This window comes from Mya arenaria, chromosome 2 (assembly GCF_026914265.1).
Source record: "Mya arenaria isolate MELC-2E11 chromosome 2, ASM2691426v1".
Lineage (NCBI taxonomy): Eukaryota > Metazoa > Mollusca > Bivalvia > Myida > Myidae > Mya > Mya arenaria.
Genome location: NC_069123.1, coordinates 37,108,717 through 37,130,978, shown reverse-complemented (window position 1 = coordinate 37,130,978; position 22,262 = coordinate 37,108,717). Strand labels below are relative to the sequence as shown.

Sequence of the window (22,262 nt, the reverse complement as noted above, 5' to 3'; positions counted from 1 at the left end):
GGGGATATGTAAAGATAAGATAAACACCATTTTCTTATCGTTTACCAGACAAATTCATTTAGCGGATGGCATTCAACAGTATAAATACTTGATAAGTTAAAAAATTGAATTATTTCTGATTGAAGCATATCGTTTCCGTATAAACGGGATTAGGAAAGTTTCAACTACCATATAGTATTTTACCCTTTTAAATTGAACATTTGTTCTACAAATATTTTCGTTTTCGAGACTTCAAATAAATCAAACATCAAAAATAAAGCTCAATTTCACGACCTTAAAGAAATATTTGGTTTACCAACTAACTATTTTCTTTTAAAAATATCCATATCAACCACCCATACGTTGCCCTTATTATAATGGACTACTGTGGACATCGCGCACTTTTATCTTTGCCTTTTATTGTGTATTTCTTCGGCCAGTAAGGTCAGTAAAACAAAGCATATTATACGACTGCTGATTCAGCATTTCCAGGCAGACGACACTTTTATTCGGCACGGAATATGAATATTTTATGTATTTTTCAGTCATAATAGCACCAACATAACGGAACGATATCACGTTGAGTGTTATATATATATCCATATATATACGTCTATAAAATCTAACGGGCTTCAAAACAACATTTCTTATATGACATCATTAAAGGGGTTATACACCAGATTGGAACAAAAAAAGTTGTTTTTTTCTGTAACAAATCTCAGGACAATTATTTTATAAAAGAAAAATCTCTGGTATCATAATTGTAAAAAAGATACCAAAATGTAAAAAAAAAATCAATTCGGAAACGGGGTTCGAACCGGTGTCGCCAAAATTGCAGTCTAGTGTTGTATCCACTATGCTACGAAGGCTAACCAATGGAATATTTAAGTTATATTTCTAACTTGGTAATATCACGTGATAACATCGACTAGCCAATCACGCATAAGAATATATTCTACAAGGTATACATACCTAGTAATCTTTTTCAATGGAAAAATACGAAAAAAACTGCGAAAATAAATTAATTTTAAACTATGTGGTACTTCAGTTAGTTAGTTTCAATGCATGTACACATCGATATTAAGTTTATGTCAGTTTTCGACAATTTTCTTTTCTTCACTTTTTCATCATACGGTGTATAGCCCCTTTAAATATCAAACATTGCCAAAAATAAACAAAGATATACAAAAAAAAATCAATTAATTAAATATATATATATGTGTGTATTTCTTTTCAAATAAATATTTGTCTTTGACTATAACGCCCGACCGACTCATAATAACATGTTGCGATTATATGTCAAGGTTCTGGATTAAGTGTTGTTTTTATCAAATTCATTATTGCACAATATAACATTACTGGACAACAAAGTTTAGTTATTGTCGATATTGTTTCTTATTTGAACTACATTTTTTGCGGGCAGAAAAATTAAGTTCATTTAAGATGAATTAAAACGATTTTTTTATAAATAAGCAAAAAGATATAGTATAAGTTTGGTTGCAACATTTGTAGCAGCCTGACATCTATTGTTTGGAACACGTATTAAAATTGATACAATTATATTAAATATATTTCATAGCATGCAGATATATGTTCCTTCAAATGGACATGTAGGAATAAACCATATAAATATTTACAACAAACAAATATTTTTAGAACTAAAGAATATAAATTAAATAAAAAAACATGGACATACCGGAACATTGCCATATTTGCAAATGTATCTTCTCGTTCGCCTTACGTCCAAATCTATTAAATGCGGCACATTTAACAACTGAATGAACTGTCTTACAATTCTCTAACGTTTTGAAATGCGGTCTTTATCAACTGCAGAGCATGTTCCTTGTATAGAAATTTCGTAATTACCAAATGCCATAAGCACTGACGCCAGTGCGCAGAGCGATCTCTGCCAGAGTTCAGGCCCCCGGCGGAGCTCTTCGTAAGCAAATGAAGCAAATACAATTCTAAAACAACGAATGATCCGTCCTCAGGGCGACTTTTATGAACCGTTTCTAAGAACTAGATCTTCGCTAAATTAAGAACGTTTTCCTGCGCATTGAGCAAATAGGTTTTATCGGTCATATTCTGTCGGTTCAGTTAGTAGTTTATTCGATAGTTAAGATCTGACAGAGGCTAGTTATTCCCATATTGACGATATACAGATATTGGCCATTGTTTTATGTGCCGCATTACATCTCATATACATCCATGAGTCATTTAAATGCATTTTCTCATTTTGATTTATGTGCGTCCCTAATATTATAACGTAGGCGTTGTTATAAAAAGGCCAATATTCTTTCAATATGGGAGGTAATTTTTCAAAATAATTCTGTCATATTTTAACAAAGATTTACGACCGAAATAAATATTATGAAAAATCTTGCAAGGATTTTTTTTTCTAATATCTAACGTTATGCTTCAATACCATACTGCTAACAGTCAATAACTAAATAAATAGTAGCAGACGGTACACATGAAAAGAGTCTGTTAAATATTAGTGCGGCGCTATGAGTCTACAACCAATAATGGCGGCGAAAATTTAAAAAAAAAATGTTTAAATACATTGCGCTTAATGAACTGAAAGGTTTGAAAGGTTACATAAGCTAATATAGCAAACAATAAGTGCATTTTTTAATAAACGTTCTTTTAGTGAATAAAATAATAAAAACAAGAGATATATTGTAAAAATGACAAAACGTCAGCAAAAAGCAGTCCCCTAAATCCGGGTGTATTTTCTTTGCCCACGGGTAAATATAATTCTGTCATCCATGACCGAATATCCAGTTTAGGTGTGCAAGAAAAAACACCCGACGCCGATGTGGAAGATTATACGAATCTTCCATGGTTAAGAGTAATAGATAGATGTACCCGAACACGAGTGCTTGATATTTCACGAAAACGAGGTTTACCGAGTTCCCGTTAATCGTCTGAATCGAAATCGAACATGCTTTTTCTTGCAAATTGTTTCCAGGGAAACAATGAATTAAACGTTTTTGCTAGAACTATTTTGGCACCGTTGCACTTAAGTGCGTATTAAATAACGTCCAACGCTTGGTGATGGACGAACCTTCCAGGAACAATCAAAGAATATCAGAGAAAAAGCATGAACTGACATTATTTGAATCGAAACAAAATACGAAACGGAAATAAATTGTGTGTTTGTTTGTAATTCACTAAAGTAAAAAGAAATAAATGAACTAAACAAATCGTAGCTTAGCACGCGACAGTGCGTTAAACTATTATCACGTCATACTAACTTGAAAATTGGCGTACACCTATGTTTTTCCATTTCATCTTTTAAAAACGTCGAGTTAGAATTGCAAATTATTTCTGTACATATAGCCCAAATATGAATGAATATCAAACAAATTCTTTCGTTAACATTCTTATACAAAATATTAGTTTTTGTCTGCGATGTTTGGTTTTGTGTTTGTGGTGTTCATACGTTTGTGTCAATAATTGATTGTCGATCGGACTATTGCCTTATGTAAATAACCAGGGGTTATTTATGAATTTTCGACTACTAGGCTTGTCCCAGTAGTTTTCATTGTATTACATTGCATTGGAATACAGTAACTTGGCCCAAAAGCAAAGACCTCTAGGCTTTACTTGTAGAATAATGGGATAAATAAACTCACTACATTAACTATACAATTGTTGTGGGTGGGTGTGGGGCTTGATGATTTTATGCCAAGGATTATTCCACAAAATTTCTATTGGCATTGTTGAATAATATTCAAAAGTTTAAAACCCCTTTCCAAATTTCCCTACAATCTTATAATAAGGGCAAACAAAAAATCAAATAAATGTTATTTCAATGATACTGGAAGATCAAGCATTGGAAGTAATTGATCAAGGGACAAATACTATCCTAGCATATTCTACATTGCTTATCGTTGTCATTTTAATTAAAAAACACACCAAGGTATGATAGATCATTTGCAAACTCCAGTTAAGTGTGATAATAAAAAAAAACAATATTATTTGATTTGCATTTAATATATATATAATTAACATATCGCTCGTTGGGAGGCAGACACGAATATTTGGGAGGTTACAGAACACTAATATTACAACCAAGAGTGTATATTCAGCAGTAACATCGGAACGAAGGACAAGTTTAAGAAATAAGAACTATTGATGAATGTATTATTTTGAAATAATCAAGTCAAACCCAGGAGAAAAAATCATTTCGAGTATTTCACATTTCACCATCCGTTTCATATGCGTCAATATCCTAGTAATTAATAGCTTTTTTTCCTTAAGAAAATAAACATGAATGTGGTATCAGGTGCATTTCCTGCAAATTCAGGCTTTTGTTTGAAATTGCTAACCACGTCCGTGTCAATTAAAAATGATTTTTCTTTGACAGTAGTAATCCGTCAGTACAAACCGATAAAGGTATAATTATGTCAAAATAAAATCGAAAAATATGGATAATGGCTTGTTTTGTTTTAAATAAATTCTTGAAGCAGAAACAGATTTGTGGGATTCCACCTACAATTATAATTAAGACTAACTTCCAATAATCCAGCTAAATAATGTTGTTCCGATTAACAGGAAGGGTTTTCGACTATTTTAGGGACGTTTTAGTTTATCCACACATTATCTAGAAAATGCATGACAATATCAATATAAAACATTATAATCTGTAGAACCGCTTCACAGGAAAAAAAGACACTGCTCAGTATTAATATATAATACTACTTATGTTTCATAAAACATGTTCGTTTTTGCTTTTTTGTTGTTGTTGTTGTTGTATTTTACTTTCGGATTGTTGATTTATGAGTATTTATTTGATTGAACATTCGGCTACTGAGCTTGTTTTGGTATTTTTTTCTATAAATATTACCTACATTTTGGAATTTAAATAAGCGAAAATGGTTATATGCTTTTTTCTGTTTTCTTTTTATGTTCCTTGTGCTTTCTTATTATCCCGTCAAAGTACATGAATTATCAAAATGTTCAAAATCTTGACAACAGTACTGAATGTTTAAATGTTGCATGCTAATAACAGCAATATATAAAATAATATGACAAATTTATATAATTCCTATACTTAAATAGCATCAACACAAAACAGAAAAAAACAAATGTTTGGTCCATAGGGAACATCGACAGACGAAATGGAGCCATAGAATAGCAATAAACTGACACCCAATAAGCAGTGATAAATGACAGCGTATTCACATAGGAACTATATGACCTGATACCTTCGGAAAAGGAGCCGATCAAACTATTTAACATATACTTGCGTTAGAAAGGATTTGTGCAGATAACAATTATATCTACACAGTTCTTAAAGCATTCAATATGTTTGTGTTGAATAAATAAAGAAAGAAGAAAACAACCTTAGTCACTTCATGTGCTTTCTAATAGTAAATTTAAGTGCCATAATGACACTTATATCGCTTCTGATGATCACACATTATTTATATACTATTTGTTTTTATTAAAATATAGTGATTCTTTCAAAGTTTCCAAGAAAGCACTAAAGTGGTAACCTGTAAACATTTAACCAACAAAGTACCAAGTAATTTATGGCACTTTCGAGAGACTCAAATTTGAATAATGTTTGATAAACCTTGAACTCCAGGTATTGGTGTAATATTAACAAAAGGGAACAGAAATTATGCTGCCCGAATTAAACCGAAGGATTTTCTTACTAAACATGTGTACATTTTGAGAATAACTTCTGCCGAACTTTGCTTCAACATCAACATTTAACTCGTCCAGCTCAGTTACTTTAACCTGTATGATGATATTTGAAAGAAAATTAATGTGGTCCATATATCTTAAATTATTTGCATCTCATTTGGTCGATTGTTTAACGTGTTTAGCGGCATTAATTGTTAATTTAAAAAAAAAAACTAAAATATTTCATTATATGGTTATACAATTAATAATATAATTAAATGCAGCTGAACGGTTGTCTAAATCTCGTCACAAATACATCAAATCCAAAGTGTATCCATTACAAGATTCAAAAGTTAACTTCTAACATGCCATTGATCAATCGGCTCAATGTCTTTACCAATTTACCAAGTGCAATTCGAAAAACAACAAGCGGATGTCAACGCTGATTCAGCCAGTCTCTCTATGGGCATAACTCGACAATTGCATTTTAAATATGAAGTTTGATATACTCTGGTGTACGTTCAATGTACAACTGTCTATCCAATTTCATAATGATTTTGAGCGCTTGTATGCTAATAAACGATTTTTTGCATAAAGACCTTGCGGACGCCGAAGTCCATTATAAGATGCATTTTGAATAGAAAACGAGCTAAGAAAACGTAAGTCTAGCTTCAATGGTACCTCACAGCGCGCCTTAATGACTTTGTTCGTAGAATAACAGCATTCGTAGCACCTAACGAGAATGTATGATGGTCGGATTGGCGCAGCAGAGACAGGCGTGAAAGCTCAGAATGAAAACAAATGTTTTTCTTCGGAGAAAGATACTTTTTGCAATGGCATTCATTTGGTATAAAATAATGAGCAAGTTATAAATAATCATTATCTTAATAATAGTTTAAACCTGTTAGACCCTGTTTTCAGGAACTGGGTTCTAAATAAAGAAAAATGGAAACTTGGCAAGTATTTGAATATGTTCAGGCAAAATTGTAGGTTGTTGTTTGTCTTTGTATTATACATGTAATTAGTTCATTCATAATGCCTAGTCTATTCGTGTGTTTTATCCAGAAAAAAATGCAGTAATTAGTTGTTAATGTTTCACTTTCTAGGAAACATTCCCCTGTTGATCTGTTAGCCATGTCAAGATAATAAAAGAGTACTTCTAGTACCTGGAACATGCTTTTCAAATATTTCAAAAGGACGAAAGCGTACGAAGATGAATCATTGTTTGAAAGTAAACATAAACAAAACACTTACGCAGTGATGCCGTCGGGAAGACATCCTATGTCGACCTTGGAGTGCTTACGGTGATCGGCAACAATTTGTTCGTAGCTGGAGGAGCGGCGACGGGCGGCGCGTACCACACACAACCGCCAAACGGCCAACAGCAGCCCCGCTAGCGCCAGGGTGCCAAGAGCGGAACACGCAATCACAACGGCCAGCTGGGCTAAATGAGAAGAGGGTAACATCAAATGTGCCGTTTTTATTATTTAAGTTCTATCTACTATATCTTTATTTCCTATTATCCGATCTAATCCGTACCGCATACACGCTAGCTATGTGTTTTTGCATATCTTAAATTCCCCACTTTGTCAAAAGTTGCCGAAGTTCGTTAAACGATTCCTTTTTAATGTCTGTTATTTTCTGGTTCGCTACATTCATTAAGTACATGTACTGTTTAATTTAAAAAAAAAGTTTTTTGTTGCGTTTTCTTTGCCTTTGCACAATCTATTACTGATGGGATCATAATGTTCAAAATTCCACTTCAAAACATTTCAAAAAAACTCTAAAACCATTATTGTGTTTAACCTTTTTTGATAGATACTAGTACAATGTTATCACGGCGCTACAATCTATCGATGGAATGGGATGAATGGTCAGAAAAGCAACAAAACTATTTCAACAAGAGTTATGGCAAACTCGCTTCATATATATGAAATGTCATAGTTCACATATGTACAAGGTTCCATGTAACTATAATGCCATGTTTTTGTAAATTTAAACATGTTTGTACGACCAGACATACACTGTTTTTAAATATTTACTTAATTTAAAAGATTAAGCAGTCCTTCATATCTTTTAAACGACAAAAACGGATGCTGATTTAGCAAATGCATGAAGGTGTCACAGAGCACTAAAAACGTGCAACAAATAATTTGAATCCCCTAAAACATAAAAGCATTACTGATCCAAGTTATCTGTTGATACAAATTATGTTTTTGTATTGCCTGACTTCTTGGTTAAACTATGAAAAACACAGAATGATCAATGCGCTGAATTGAGCATTGTATTTATTTTTATGGTAATTTGTCCAACTGTTTTGTTGCATGCGTGAGTATGACATATGTTTTGTTCAAACTGATCGTTGAAAAAAATGACCGCCAAATTTGAATAAAAAAGTTAAAAGTTACAGTCCAGTGGACAGCTTATGTAAAATCCATTTCATTTCACTGAGAACTCACTGTAATTTTTAGTGCCTTAATGACACCTCTACAGCAGGGAAATTTGTCAAAATCCTTTGGGTCTGAGATGTGCAAGGTTCAAGGCATTAACAATCCTTTGAAATAAAACTGACAAAATCTATAATCAGTAGGTGGATTCAGTATGAATTCAAAACTCCGCCCTGCGGGAGTCTCCCTTTCCCGCTGTGTTAAGTCCACTTTATGTACGCCATGTAAACTATCAATAGGTTAATCGCTTTGACATTCAAATAACAAAGCGGTTGCAAAACTGAAATTGGAATTACGTTTTTTTTTTGTTTTACATTTAACACAATATTTTGAAGTGGTTGCATAACTAGAACTCTGCTACAAAGTGAACATAACTTTTACGGTAATTTTCAAACACTGCTAGGCCATGATTCTTGTTTTTAACCGACATTTCTTTGTCTTTTTTGTAAAGTGTAATTATCAGATTCGTGCCTTTTGTGGATACTCGAGGTTTCCATTAACTCAGTGTCGGTACAATATGAAATTAAGATGAAACCTTGTCTTCTCTCTAATTTTCTTGCAAATTATGCATTTGTTATTTGCTTCCATTAATGTTTTCATTCTTCGAAGTTTAAGTCATTATGGGGCCATTATATCACCGAGCAGACGACGAAATATTGTAAGTTCAAGATTTTCTGTTCAGTTGTGTCTCTGTGGAAGAAATAAAATTGGTTGTTTAAATTCCACCATCATTTAATCTTTGTCTGAACTGACGTCTCAAACTATAATTTTGTAAAAAGATATATTAATAACTCAGACTTATTGACTCGATAACCCCACACGATGCGCTAAGAGATAATAAGTTGCCACTAGGTGTTACATTAAAAAAATATCGCATGCAAAAAACAGTCTCTCACATATTTTTTAAAAAATGCGTTGTCTACCCACCACGTGTTAAAGGGAATGTTTTACGTCTTTATATTTCTACGACTAGATAATCACACTTCTAAAAATTCTAAATCCTATTCTTTTATAGCTAAACATCTTGGCTTTACGTATTCATCACTAGATAAGGAGCAATTATAGTAATAGAAAGGACTTACATGACCATAGACAAGCCTTATTTGAGAAGTATGTTTCTGTTATTTTGAATGAGTAATTGACTCCTTGTATAAATATGATACCATGCAGCAACATAGAGATTTTGAAGTTAAAACTATTTATCAGATTCCCCCTCTTTTAATGAAAACATTACATTTGATATTTTTCACGAGTATGTATGCAAAAAGCTACAGAAACAAACCCAGTAGCAAAAAGTTTAAACATTAACCCGGTTTAGTGGCACTGGGCAAACGCCAAAGATATAGGACATAAAAACACATACAAGAAACATAGAAGAACAGCACAAAACTCCACAAACAGCACAATACAAGAAACATAGAAGAACAGCACAAAACTCCACAAACAGCACAGTCTAGCACAATCTACTTTTACGTTGAGTAAACAAAAAACAAATATATAATTTTAACCGTTTCAAAACAGACGATTTGTCGTCTGCTCGAGTTATTAGTCGTTTGGCGTAGGAATATTGGCTGGAATGCACGGGGTGTTCGTGCAGGGTTATTTAATGTAGTGGCAGGCGACGTTACTCGATATGTTTTTTTTATTGGCAGCGTCACCACCTAAGTGAAATTTGTTTGGTCCTGCCCGCCCACTCGTTTGTATTGTATGATATTATAATTGTAAACTATGATATTTTCAACATACAGAAGACAGTTTTATCGGGATTTGTGCGACTCCGTATGTTTGTGGCGCTGCGTTTATATTTATCTGTCGTTTGAAAATCATGTTTTGGGGGAACAATTTCCTGATGTTTTCACATTCGACAAAACGGCACCCATGTGGTGTGACTTCTATCTGACACAGTTCAACTAAAGTACATCTTTTTCAATTGATCTGTATATTTGATGCCAAAAACAAGTCATGTTCGTAATGTAAAGTTGCCTTTGATGTCAGATAAATTTATTGAAATGTAGAACTGTTAAGTTTAGTCTGTGGTGTCTGGTATTATTGTTGGCATTCACAATTGTGAAAAAGTCTAGCTTTTGTTGTCTGGGATATATTGACGATTTTGATTAGGAAAATTATATTTAAGTTACGTTACTAGTAAGTAAAATCTTGAACATACGTCTTTTAATGCAAACTCTTTGCAGCAAACGTATGTTTTAAAGTATGTTTGATTTTTGTAAAAAAAATTGATTAACAGTACTAAGGCTTAATAAAATAATGTCTCGAATTTGGTAAAAACAAAACGGTAGACAATTTTAAGACATCAAATTTGGAGTAATAAAACGATCGTATTGCGGTTTTGATCAGCAATCTTATGATTAAAATACAACGGAAAATGTCCAAGTTCGTGCTGATGTCCCTGATTTAGCATTTATCATGCAAGTATAAGAAAAACAACATTAACTATGAGTAAAGCTTCTCAAGTTTGCTTGACCTTCAGCGTGTCGTCCATGCGCACGTTTCCCACATCCGCGACAACATCCGCCCTCCGTATATAAACCAGATAGATATTTTTTTTTATTTATTCAATTCGGCCGCTTCCGCTTGCGTGTCCGATCCGCGTCCGCATTAATCGCAAAGATGCGGACATTTAGACGGACTGGGGTTGGCTTGAATGAGGAGAAACTCTATTTTATGAACAATTGATAAACTAGAATGCGTAAAATCATTGTCACGAAGCAAATCATTCGGACCGAAACTAACACGTTTTACATGGAAATTAGTGAATTAAAACTTGGCATATTTTGTGATTTCATATCAAACATTAAATCATTTTATTGTGAAATACAACGAAGGCCATTGAAAAGTAATTACTCTGTTATTATCCGATGTTGTTTTATATTATGAGGAATACGAGTTCCTGTATTCTTTTAGGGGGGCATATGGAATATGTGTACTGTTGCAAAATGGGTGTGCGACGACATATGCAGACAACATAAACGTTGAAAACGGCCTAGACAATCCCGTACAGCTCATCCGTACACTTGACGTTGGGCGTCAAGGGCCCGGTTTCACAAATCAACGGTATCTGTGTTACGGGCTAAGCAAGTACTTTACGGCTATGTCTGATTGGATTACTACTATAACTATATTATCTGCTTTAAGTTTAGTTAAGGCTTTTAGAAGCTCACGTTAGCTACGCTGCTGTGTATTGATGCATCGCGGCACATACAATGCACGCGGTGGATTAAACTCTCCAACGAAAGTCGCAAACGCCTATAGTGCACGCATACTAGCTTATAGGAATATGGGTAATACATTTTTTACTTAATTATACCGTGTAATTAGGCATTGACCTCAATGCGTTCAGCGCTGGCGTCTTACATACAACGTTTACAGAAAAGGCATGTTCAAATGCCGGCATTTCCTAACAAATATTATCATTTAACGACCTCCAGTATGAAAATATATTGTTGAATGGAAACACATACACGTATGGTTGCCGTTAGTTTATAGCTATTCGAATATAGAATGTCGGAATTATTACTACTCAAAAGAAAATAAAAAAATGGATATTTGTGCCAATTCGTTCATTTATATACAAAGAAAACATTGCTGATCACGCCAAGCAAAACATGTAAAAATGTATACATTAATTATTTTACCTCCAGCATCCATATTCCACTGGGCACAACAACCTCCTCAACCGTTCGTTTATGGCCTGAGTTGTACGGAATCACCATACAAGTGGGTTTTGAGTTCTCGGCAATACGTTAAACAGAACTCATGCATAATGTTCGTTGCCTGGGAATCTGTCTTCCACTGTCTCATTGAAAAAGAAATGTGGCCTTTTGAGAGATCTGATCCTAATTGAGCCATGACAATAAATGTCTTTTACACGCCATCCGACAGAATACATTTGGGTCATGGAGGGTAAATAATTTCTAGCCATGAATAATTATGAATAATAGCGGGTTTAGGAAACAACACATACACTTGGACGTTTAGTTACGCGTATATGTAAAAGTTGTAATTCCCTTTAGAGAAGTTATTCAATGAAGACCTCCATTTCCGGGCGAGAATGGCTTTCTTACTAGTAGGGCTACTATTAAATTACTTATTGCTTGTTAAACGTTTCCCTCGCTAACTTATGAGTATTGATACTTCCCTGTATATATGAAGTGAAATGTTGGTTTTTATCTTTTTTATATTGATGAAACTACATGCATTCACACTCATAGCAAGCACCTCATACTACTGACTGTGATAAATATGACATAATTAATAGTTTTTTTTCTCAATAAAACATTGTATATATATGTATATATATTCTAAAAATGCTTATATTCAGTATGATACTCCTATATTACAATACTGAGAGGATCCGCCTAGCTAATTTTGCGTTGTTTCAAAGCTATTATGATTTTCATTTGCATACATTTATTCTTATATAATATATACAGTATAATACTTCACGCATTATGCATATTGCTTTGCATCTTTATATTAAAATAATATCTTAGCTCCCTCACGTCATAAACATTGTATGTGTGCCACTTTAAGATAAAAAAAATCATAATACGACCATGGTCTTTATAAACGTTTAGCTTTCCACTATATTTTCAAATACTTATATCGAAATTTGGGTTGTCAAATAGTTCAAAAATATATTTGAACGGTGATATAACATCATATATATGTTCGAGCAGTTGTTTCGTCTATAATTTGTTTTGCATGACAATTAAAGCATAATTATGTTCGAACATTCAATTCTAAAGTTCATGAAAGCTTTTGTAAAACCGGATTACCATTTATTTTATAAACGGTAAGTTGTTTATTTCCGAGTATATCTTGATTTAAAATTATTCAACCTTTTTTAATATCAAATTATTTTGGGCAACATTTTCTGGTTAAAAAGGGCGTGTTGACTTGTGATCAAGGAGAAGTATGTACAATGGAGTTTTAAAAGTAGTTCCTCAAGTTGATAATTTCACTCCAAAGTTTGCAGTGAAAATATCAAAATGTTATTCTTACTTTCGTTGTTCACGAGATAAATGAATAACAATCCAACATTCAAATAAACCTCGTTAGTTTATGCCTAAGAAGGATACAAAATTACAGATAATTAGTGTTTCTTTTCAAGAATAGGCTCCAAGTAGTTTGCTAACATAGCGAAATTTATGAAATAAAGAGCGAGCGCAGGGTAAGTTTGAACTATTTTGTCTTGTACGTTATTGAGTAGACCGCATACAGGAAAGCTTACTTTTTCTATATCATAGCATAGGGCATTTTATTAGGAATAATGTTCAAATTTCAAACGCAAGACAGAGGTTTCATTGGCTAACAAAAAAGACAGAAAGTTGTTATGCAGAGAATCTGATTATATTCGACCGATTTTTATATGGAAATTTAAGAGAGTTTTGTGATCTTTCACCGATTTCTCAAAATATTTTAAGAATAGCAAGCTCTAGAATCATACAACATTCAGCCAATGTATTTGTTTGAACTCGATTTTACAAAATAACAAGTAGTTTATCTTGATTGTCTTTCAAATAATTTCCTTTAAAAATATCACTTTAACAGGGGAATATAACACAATTTATACCAAATGAATACGTGTGCCTGGCTTTATGCTGTAACGAATGGACTACAGACAGATCGAGAAATTGGGGTCAGGACATTTTATCATTTGTATTATGATAATTTATTTATTTAAGGTCGATTGTGCAAAAAGCTGAAAGCTGATATAAATCGCTATCGAGTTCGTTTTTAGCGATTCCAGTAGTGTGCACTAAGAAAGTACCCCTCGTGAGGATCGAAGGATAGATGTGGACACCTTTACCACTTTACCACAAACGCCAAAATACAAACTATGATTATATTAATATAGCTTGGTTTAAAAAAAAACAGTAATTTTTGATATTGCGGATTGTAAAATACATGAAGAATAAGGGTTTGGTGAGAATTTATCAAAACTCATAATTCCCTATGATACATTCACGTCTTCTTGCATAAGATAGCATATGTTAACTAGAAATTAGTAATAATGTCTTGTTTGACCAGCCCCGGTGCTAACGTCCGCTTATACCTCCGTCACATTTCCATACGATATTGGTACTATATATAAAGCCGTCCAGCGACTTTTAAAATCCAGTGTTTTTGAGGATACAATCGTATGATATCCTTACGGACATCGCAGACGGGTCGCGCGAATCTCGCAAGGAGCTCGGATGTACCTCGTACGTTGCACCTGTGTTAGTACTGGCTCGTATGGTGCATTTGCGCCTCGCCTGCAATAGTCGTGCGAGCACCGGCAAACTCTTGCCACGCAGGGATCCAAATCATCCGTGCGATGGCCGTACCGAGTTACAATGGGGCTTTTGCAAGCTGCTTCCGAAAATTTCTACGAGCTCGCCGAGAACTTTGGAGCTCAGTGAAACAGTTTAACGGAGTCTGCAAGTCCTCTACGATTTCAAATAATACATAAGATGCTCATGCTCAAGAGACAAATTTGTCTGTAGGGATTTTTTGTACTGAAAACCTACTCGTTCGGAGCTCATAGTGCGGATGTGACGAAGGCATATATGTCAATGCACCAGTCAATTATAACCACGCCCCCCCCCCCGAGGTCCGGGGAAAGGCGGGGACTTTGACTTCCGTTCCAGCCAAGCCTGGGTTAATGTCCTGCGGGGACGAACTGCTGGTAAAATCTCCGCCAAATGCCCCCGCGCCCCAGGGACCCTAGGTAAGGCCCATTCCCCGCTATTTTTGGCGCGAAGATAAAACCACCGCATTCATCCGGCACTGCGGGACCACCTGGAAGGTAAAAACACGGCCCTTTTCCCCTGTATACCACCGGACCTCGTGGGCCGTGGTTATAATTGAATGGTGCATAACTATATATTAATATCAATATGATACGCTTTTACCTCCTCACAATAGTGTACTAGCTCAGCAACTAAGTACTTTGAGAAGTACTGTTTAAAGAATTAATTTAACAATGACAATAGAAATTATCTTTTCCAAACGGTGAAATATGATTTCTATTTCAATGATAAATATCTATAAACCACCGGAAAGCATACAATAAAATGTTATTATTTATAATAACAACTGAACATAGTTTTTTGTCGATAGATGCATGTTTTTTCTCTTTATACCTAAGAAAAATAACACCGACATCGCAGAGGTAAACATCGCGCAAAGCTTCTGTTGACATTATCGTTCTTGGCTTACCAAAACACTCTATGCAATCTTCTTCAATGGGATCTGATATTTATAAACTATTCTTTTACGACTTTTGTTAAAGAAATAATTACATCTTTAATCTTTAATTGTTTCAAACAGCACGTTTTTAAATTGTGAACAACCTAAGAAAAATTTTAATAGCAGTGTCGTCGTTATAATGATAAAAAAGAGAACCTATTTTTAAGAAACAACAACATAAATAATGAACAATTTCTTCTTTTGTTATGTATTCCTGAGAAAGTAAATTTAACAAAATATGAATTGCGAGTTTAGCATGCGCATAAATATACTCATTTTAGGATATGGTTTATTTCACGAAAAAGTACAGCCTCTTATTACGGCCATCGCGATCCCGCCCCTTGAAAATATAGTCAAGTTTTCTTTTTCTTTGTCATTTTCAAAAGGCGAAGGGCGGGATTCCGATTGGACTATATATGATTCGATAAAAAAACTGTTCCCAAACAGAATGGTTTATCGACAATATGGAAATATGATTGCACCCAAATGATCTCAATTTGCCAAACTATCCATTCAACAAATTCATTGTGTAGTATTGATAAATGTTACAAATAAGGAAGCTATTCAAACCTTTTTGCCTTGAATTAATATCCCGGCTCAGAAAAGGGAACTATCTTTGTTGATATTGTAGCAATCGTCACAAAGCAGCAAGTCATTCATTTTGTTCTTTGAATAGTGCCGATCGTTTGGCTTTTTTATGCTTCACAACCATTTCTATTGGAAAATGCAAACCCTCTTTTAACAGAATCGCGTTAAACTTTTAAAGTAAAATGTGCTTTGTGGTCAACATTTTTAGTCCACCGAGAAGGCAGTATTTTTTCCAATTTTTAAATTCATTTATTTCAGTAAATCGGCAGTCAGCCGTAATAAATTTAAATCCAGTAAAGCGATAAATATAAACAATGACTGGTTCATTAAGTAGTTTAGGCAATAAAGTTTAGAGCACTAAAGGTTTATAAAATGTATTTACCTAAAATAAACGGTTATGCGTATCAAACCATTTAATTTCGTATGTACTTACTGACATTATTTATAATCTTTACGCATTACTAAGCTCTTATTTAAACATGTTCAAATGATACATGTTCATCTTTAACACTGCTTGTATAAGAGTGAAATACAAAAATAAATTTATGGATAATGTGTTCTCCTAAGTCACCTATAAAAGCAGTTTGGCGATTTTTACGATATAGTTAAATGAATCTACTATGAAACCGCAATACAAAAAGAAACAATAAGTTTGCCGAATAACTTAAAATGTCTTGTTTAACAACGATATATAAAGGAGTTTTAATTTCCCCATCCGGAAACTTGAACTAATTGATGAAACTTTTGTACATTACCCATGTTTTATATTGCAACAGTAAGATATTATCTGTTACAATATCCAATATAAAATATTGATGCGGAACGAATATTGTTACACTATAATGTATTTCGTAGTATCTATAATGTATTTTAGAGTATCTGATCAGTTTACCCTGGGGATAAATAGGTTTGTATTCAATCTACAAAAACAATCGGTAAGGAAGAATTACAGTCTAAGGTTAGTTTAGCGATTTATTAAAGTAGAAAATGAAACAAATTCAAACATATTAATTACAATTACAATACACAATGACCAGTAATATTATTGCAAAGACACGAAGCAATTTTTTTATATGGAAAATACAGGTAAACGATGCATTTTAACGAAATAAATGATGTATATTAAGATGCTTTAAAAATATTCGAATGTAAACTTCAACAAATAAGAACATATTTATTCGACTGATCATTTATTTTCCAATGAGGCAGTATTTCTCAGATTTTCCAAAACCTTTACTTCAGGAAAACAGCAGGCTGCTGTTATTAAATTTAGGTATATAATGGCTGGCCCAGTTAGTAAGTAGTTTTCACAATATAATGTTTACTTATTTTTGTGATTACTTACTAACAACCATTTACCATTATTAAATGTTAAACCCCTTTGGAACGACTTACAAACTACACAAAACTAATAGCATGCTTTAGAAATAGTAAAGAAAAGAAAAGAATGGTTATTTTTATAATTCGTTAAAAATACACATAAAACAGGATATGTTCAACTTACCGGCCATGTCATTGCCTTAATCCATCGATCTTAACTGATAACACTCATGTCCTGACCACTGATATATATTAAGCCGTCCATAATAGAGACAATTAAAACTGTCTTTCACATAAAAGAATCCGTTTAAACGAACAAATGCGGGATTTTATAAGCATATTTATTTCATGTCACATATAATGGCTGACAACGAAATTGATTAATCCTTATTTGAACGACAGATGCGCTTTATTAAACAAATGGAATCGCTTGAGAGAAATAGCTTTATCGTATTATCAGTTAAACGTTTATAAACACTTTGTGCAAGCTATTAGAGGGGGGAATAACAAATTGTTCTTATATTCAATTAGGACAATAACATAAACTTATTAATGGGACCTTATTTAAGAATAGGAAAAACTCGCATTTTCCATTAACGAATTTTGATTTGTACACTTACAAAAGCCTAATCCTTGTGTAATAATTTAGATGTAACATGTCAAAATGTTATATATCTGAGTGGGCTCTTGAAAGCTATCTTTTCAAACACGATCGTCAGTAAAAGGTTTTACGTCATGAAATGCCAATTTATCTATCTAATAGTTAATGTTTATTGTTGGTATCCTAAACAATCAAGCCTGCAGTCAACCTAAGTCCGGAGCCAACCTTACATTTAGAAGACATGAAAAAAATGCTCTTATTATCCAGTGACTCCATTCGCGGAGGTATTTGCCTGAATACTATTCATAATACGCAATTACGTTACCATTGATGCAAAACGCATTACAACCACAATTATATGCTATGCAATACGTTCCTGAAACACAAATGTAATCATCCCCCTTGTCACTTACCCCGTATTAAGTATTGTAAATGTCCGTTCAAAGATAAGTTCACGGGAAAAACGAACTTCTCTGCTGTCGTAAATTAATTTGAATTCAGACAGGGGAATAAACAGCCCAAAAGTTGTACCTTCCTGTCCTAGCGTCCTAGTCTCCCCTTCGCGTATGTTGCTCATATAAACACTGAAAATCAGCTCATTTGTGACAGCTAGTAATTTCACTATACAGCCAACTGAATACTATGGAGGACCATGAATCAGCAGATGAAATAATACACTAGAATCGCCGAGACCTTCTTTTCTGTTGCAATTTTAAGATCATACTTGATATTTCTTGGCTTGAAAACAAAAAACTTCTATATGAAGATAAATCTTAAAACGAATTCTATAGCTAATGGTGACTCAAACTCAAAAAATAAGTTGATACGGATCCAGTAAAAGACGTTATATTTTATTATATCAAATGACTATATAATTTTTATCAGTACAGAAAGGTTTGTTTCTTAATCCCTAAGAAAAATAAAACCGCCAAAACAGGGGTAACTTCGCACTACAGATTTCAATGGGTGTGCAAAAAATAATTTTATGATTATCATTACATGCGTGATCATGTTAAACTTACTGGTTTTTAAGATGAAAAAGAAACAAACATTTGATTTATGTACTTATGAAAACAAATTACCCTTTAGAAATTATTGTTTTTATTTATTAGCTACGTGGCCACAAATTATCCTGTTAAAACGCGTCAAAAATCGCTAATAGTTTCTTATCCGTACTAATATCATTTACATGTTTTGTTTGGATCTTTAAAGCCAAATGAGTTAAAAATGGAAATGCATTAAACTCAAAAGAAAATCGCATCGACCTATATTGTACGAGTTTATGGTACATTTCCTGCTGCTGTGAGTCTGATAGGAAAATATCTCGTCTTTCATTTGGTGTCTTAAGTGTGTTTTATGTGAAATTTAGATTTTGGTCCATGTAAAGCTTTTATTTGGTGACCCTTGAACACCTTTAAATAAGAAGGAATTTTGTTGTGGGTGAAAATAATAGTTTCAAGTGCCAAACGATTGACGGTTTACAAACAGTTGGGATAGCGTCAATCTTTTGGCACTTAAAACTCTTCCACTTCGTGTAGCCCTATTTCATTTGAATGCAAATGCTTTTTGAACTCAGTGATCAACATATTGTTTTGTTTAATAAGAAAACATAATACTTTTTCATTAAATCAGTAGTCAGCTGTTTTTTTTTATTTTAATCAGGTGAACCAGTATATATAAACAGTGTCTGGTCCACTGTATGTGTAGTTTACACAATACAATGTAGACCACTCATCAGGTTGAAGTTTGTTAGTATGTACTAACACAAAATAAATGGTTTTGCATTTACCCTTTCATAATATCGTGATTTAACCAAGCAAATTATGTTAACTTCTTAAAAGCACATGGACATGCTATAACGATACATGTATACAAATAGTATTGCTTGTATTGGAATAACACTAATACAATATAAAAACACACTTGTGGATGAATGTGCCCTCCAAAACCACTTAAGCAGTGGAAAAAATAAAGAAATTAATATGAAATCGCAAAAGTCTCTCATCCATGAATCATAAGCAAACACTATCAATTTACCTGGTATCTGTCATGTCGCATCCATATAAAAGGAAGTTTTGATAACACCAATCTTGAAACTAAAACTAATTAAACTGATTTTCGTAAGTTGATCATGTTTTTAACGTTTTCTTATATACTTTCCGATATTAGATACTGGTGCGAAAAGGATACACTTAAATGTATTTTGTAGTACCTGCAGTAAAGTAGGTGATGTGTTCACTGTTCAGTATATAAAGTCAATCGTTAAGAAAGACTTACGCATTCATCAGTAAAATTACTGAAAGTGTACGATATGGGTAAATACAGATAAAATGATGATACACCTTTTTAAATTAATTCTTACGAATGTAAACAGCAACAAATTAGACCAATTTATCCGACATGTCTTTTCCTTTCCTATAATGATGTGGTGTACAATATGCAAAACTGATTAACATTTGAAGGAAAGCACACATATTTATTAGTGTGCAGCATTTTATTTTTTTCCACAGAAGGCAGTATTTTTCAAGTTTTCCAAATAAAAGTTTTCAGTAAATCAGCGGTCAATTGTTATGGATTTAATCAAGTGAAGGAGTATAAATAAAAAGTGGCGGACTTAGTTAGTGGGTAGTTTAAACAATATAATGTAGACTACTATAAGCTTAAAGATTAAATTTAAACCCTCCGCAGCGACTTCTAAGCTATGAATAATAACATGACTTTAAAACAAGTAAATAGAATACAATATTTGTAACTTATTGTTATTCGTTTAACACAAAAACTAGATAATTATTTACAACTTACCGGCCATGTCGCTACTTTAATCCATCGATCGTAACTGATAACACTCATGCTCTCACTAGAGTTATATTAAACCTTCAATAACAGATACATTTCAAACTGTCATTTACATAAAGGAAAACTTTTAAACGGAAAAATGCGGGTTTTCTTAATCACGTTTATTTCATGTCATATAGAATGGCTGACAACAACATTGATTTAGCCTTATTTGAACGACAGATGTGCTTAGGTCACAACAAATTGATCATTTGTTCTACGGATTTTGCCAAAAAAAAGTAGGAGCGAGCGAGCGAAAAAAAAAACAAAAAACTTTTTTTTAAATTTAAGGCAAATCAGAGGCGAGCGAAGAGCGAAAAATTAAAAAATAAATAAAAAAGTATATTTCTTACCAAATTTATCATACAATTATGTCAAGAAATGCTTTTCAATTACAAACAAAGGTTCTCAGTTATAAATGAAAAGGTTTTGATTGTATCACATGAAAATCTGTCTCAATATTTAACAAATGGCAATGAGATCCAGTGCTTTACAATTAACTTAAATTTAAACGTGGATATATTGTAAAGACAACATTCGTCATAGTAACGTGCAATTATTCGAGGACCAAAAAGAAAACTATTGTATTCATTCCGTAACTTACTATCACAAAAAACATTTTAGACTAGTAAGAGTAATTCATCATTTGAGCATTTCCAAATATTGGGTCAGGTCTAAATTTGAACCTCTTGAAGCACATGATAAAATTGTAGTGACATTGACATTGCAGAAGATTGAAAAAGTAAATAACACAGAGAACATTTCTTAAAAAAGAAACACTGTGGATTGAATTGCGGGACAACATACTTGAAGCAGGATCAAACAATCCTGCAAATGTGGCACCGGTTATTATTTTAACGCAGGTGGTGTTTCCCTTTCAAGACCTCGCCTTGACCAAGAACCTATGCTGTATAGGTCCGTGCCTTAAAAAGAATAACATGATAGCCCCATAGCTTCAATGACCGTAAGAAACAGGCCACTTTACTACAACTCGGTCAAAGGAAAAAATGGATAAGCACAAAGAATTGAGAAAATTAAAACAGTCATTTTACTTATAAAAGGTTTTATTTTCTGATTTAACTGATGTTATTTTCAAACTGTATGTGTTATGCACTAGTCAATTGTAACCACCAGCCCCCCCACCCCCCCCCCCCCCCTCCAGGTCTGGGGAATAGCGGGGACTTTCGGTCCAGCCAACCCCGCCGGGCAAATCCACCGCATTTACCCGACACTGCGGGGCCACCTGGAAGGTTAAAACACGGTTCATTTACCCCGCTATCCTCGGACCTGAGGGGAGGGGGTTGGGGGGCGTGGTTACAATTGACTCGTGCATAAATACAGAATGTTTCTAAAACATTTACAAGTCCTACTATTTTTATCTGTTTTAAACAATTATGATTATATGAAAACTGAGACATTTAAGAATTTAAAAAATAACCCACGAAAACATGTTCAATGGTTTTACCGTAAGTTGTGTGTTCGTGTATTTTAATATAAGTTTTGCACTCAAAATCCGATTTAGTTATTATTTAACACTAAATTTTGTGTACAAAACAATAAATTACTTAAAACACACATAAATAACTATTGCCTTCGACGCT

General features: G+C 33.4%; 1 protein-coding gene across 6 annotated transcripts in view; it reads right to left on the bottom strand.

The window, feature by feature from the left end:
• Positions 1 to 22,262, bottom strand: part of LOC128218821 (synaptotagmin-15-like) — a 198,956-nt gene that overhangs the window by 74,898 nt on the left and 101,796 nt on the right. For 4 of the 6 annotated variants that reach the window (XM_052926557.1, XM_052926544.1, XM_052926550.1 and 1 more), the window contains exon 2: positions 6,871 to 7,060. In XM_052926557.1, coding sequence (XP_052782517.1) covers positions 6,871 to 7,060 — 190 coding nt within the window. Of the gene's footprint in view, positions 1 to 1,675; positions 1,829 to 6,870; positions 7,061 to 17,409; positions 17,547 to 22,262 lie in introns of those variants that run through there. The other 2 variants (XM_052926566.1, XM_052926584.1) reach the window with 2 other exon arrangements.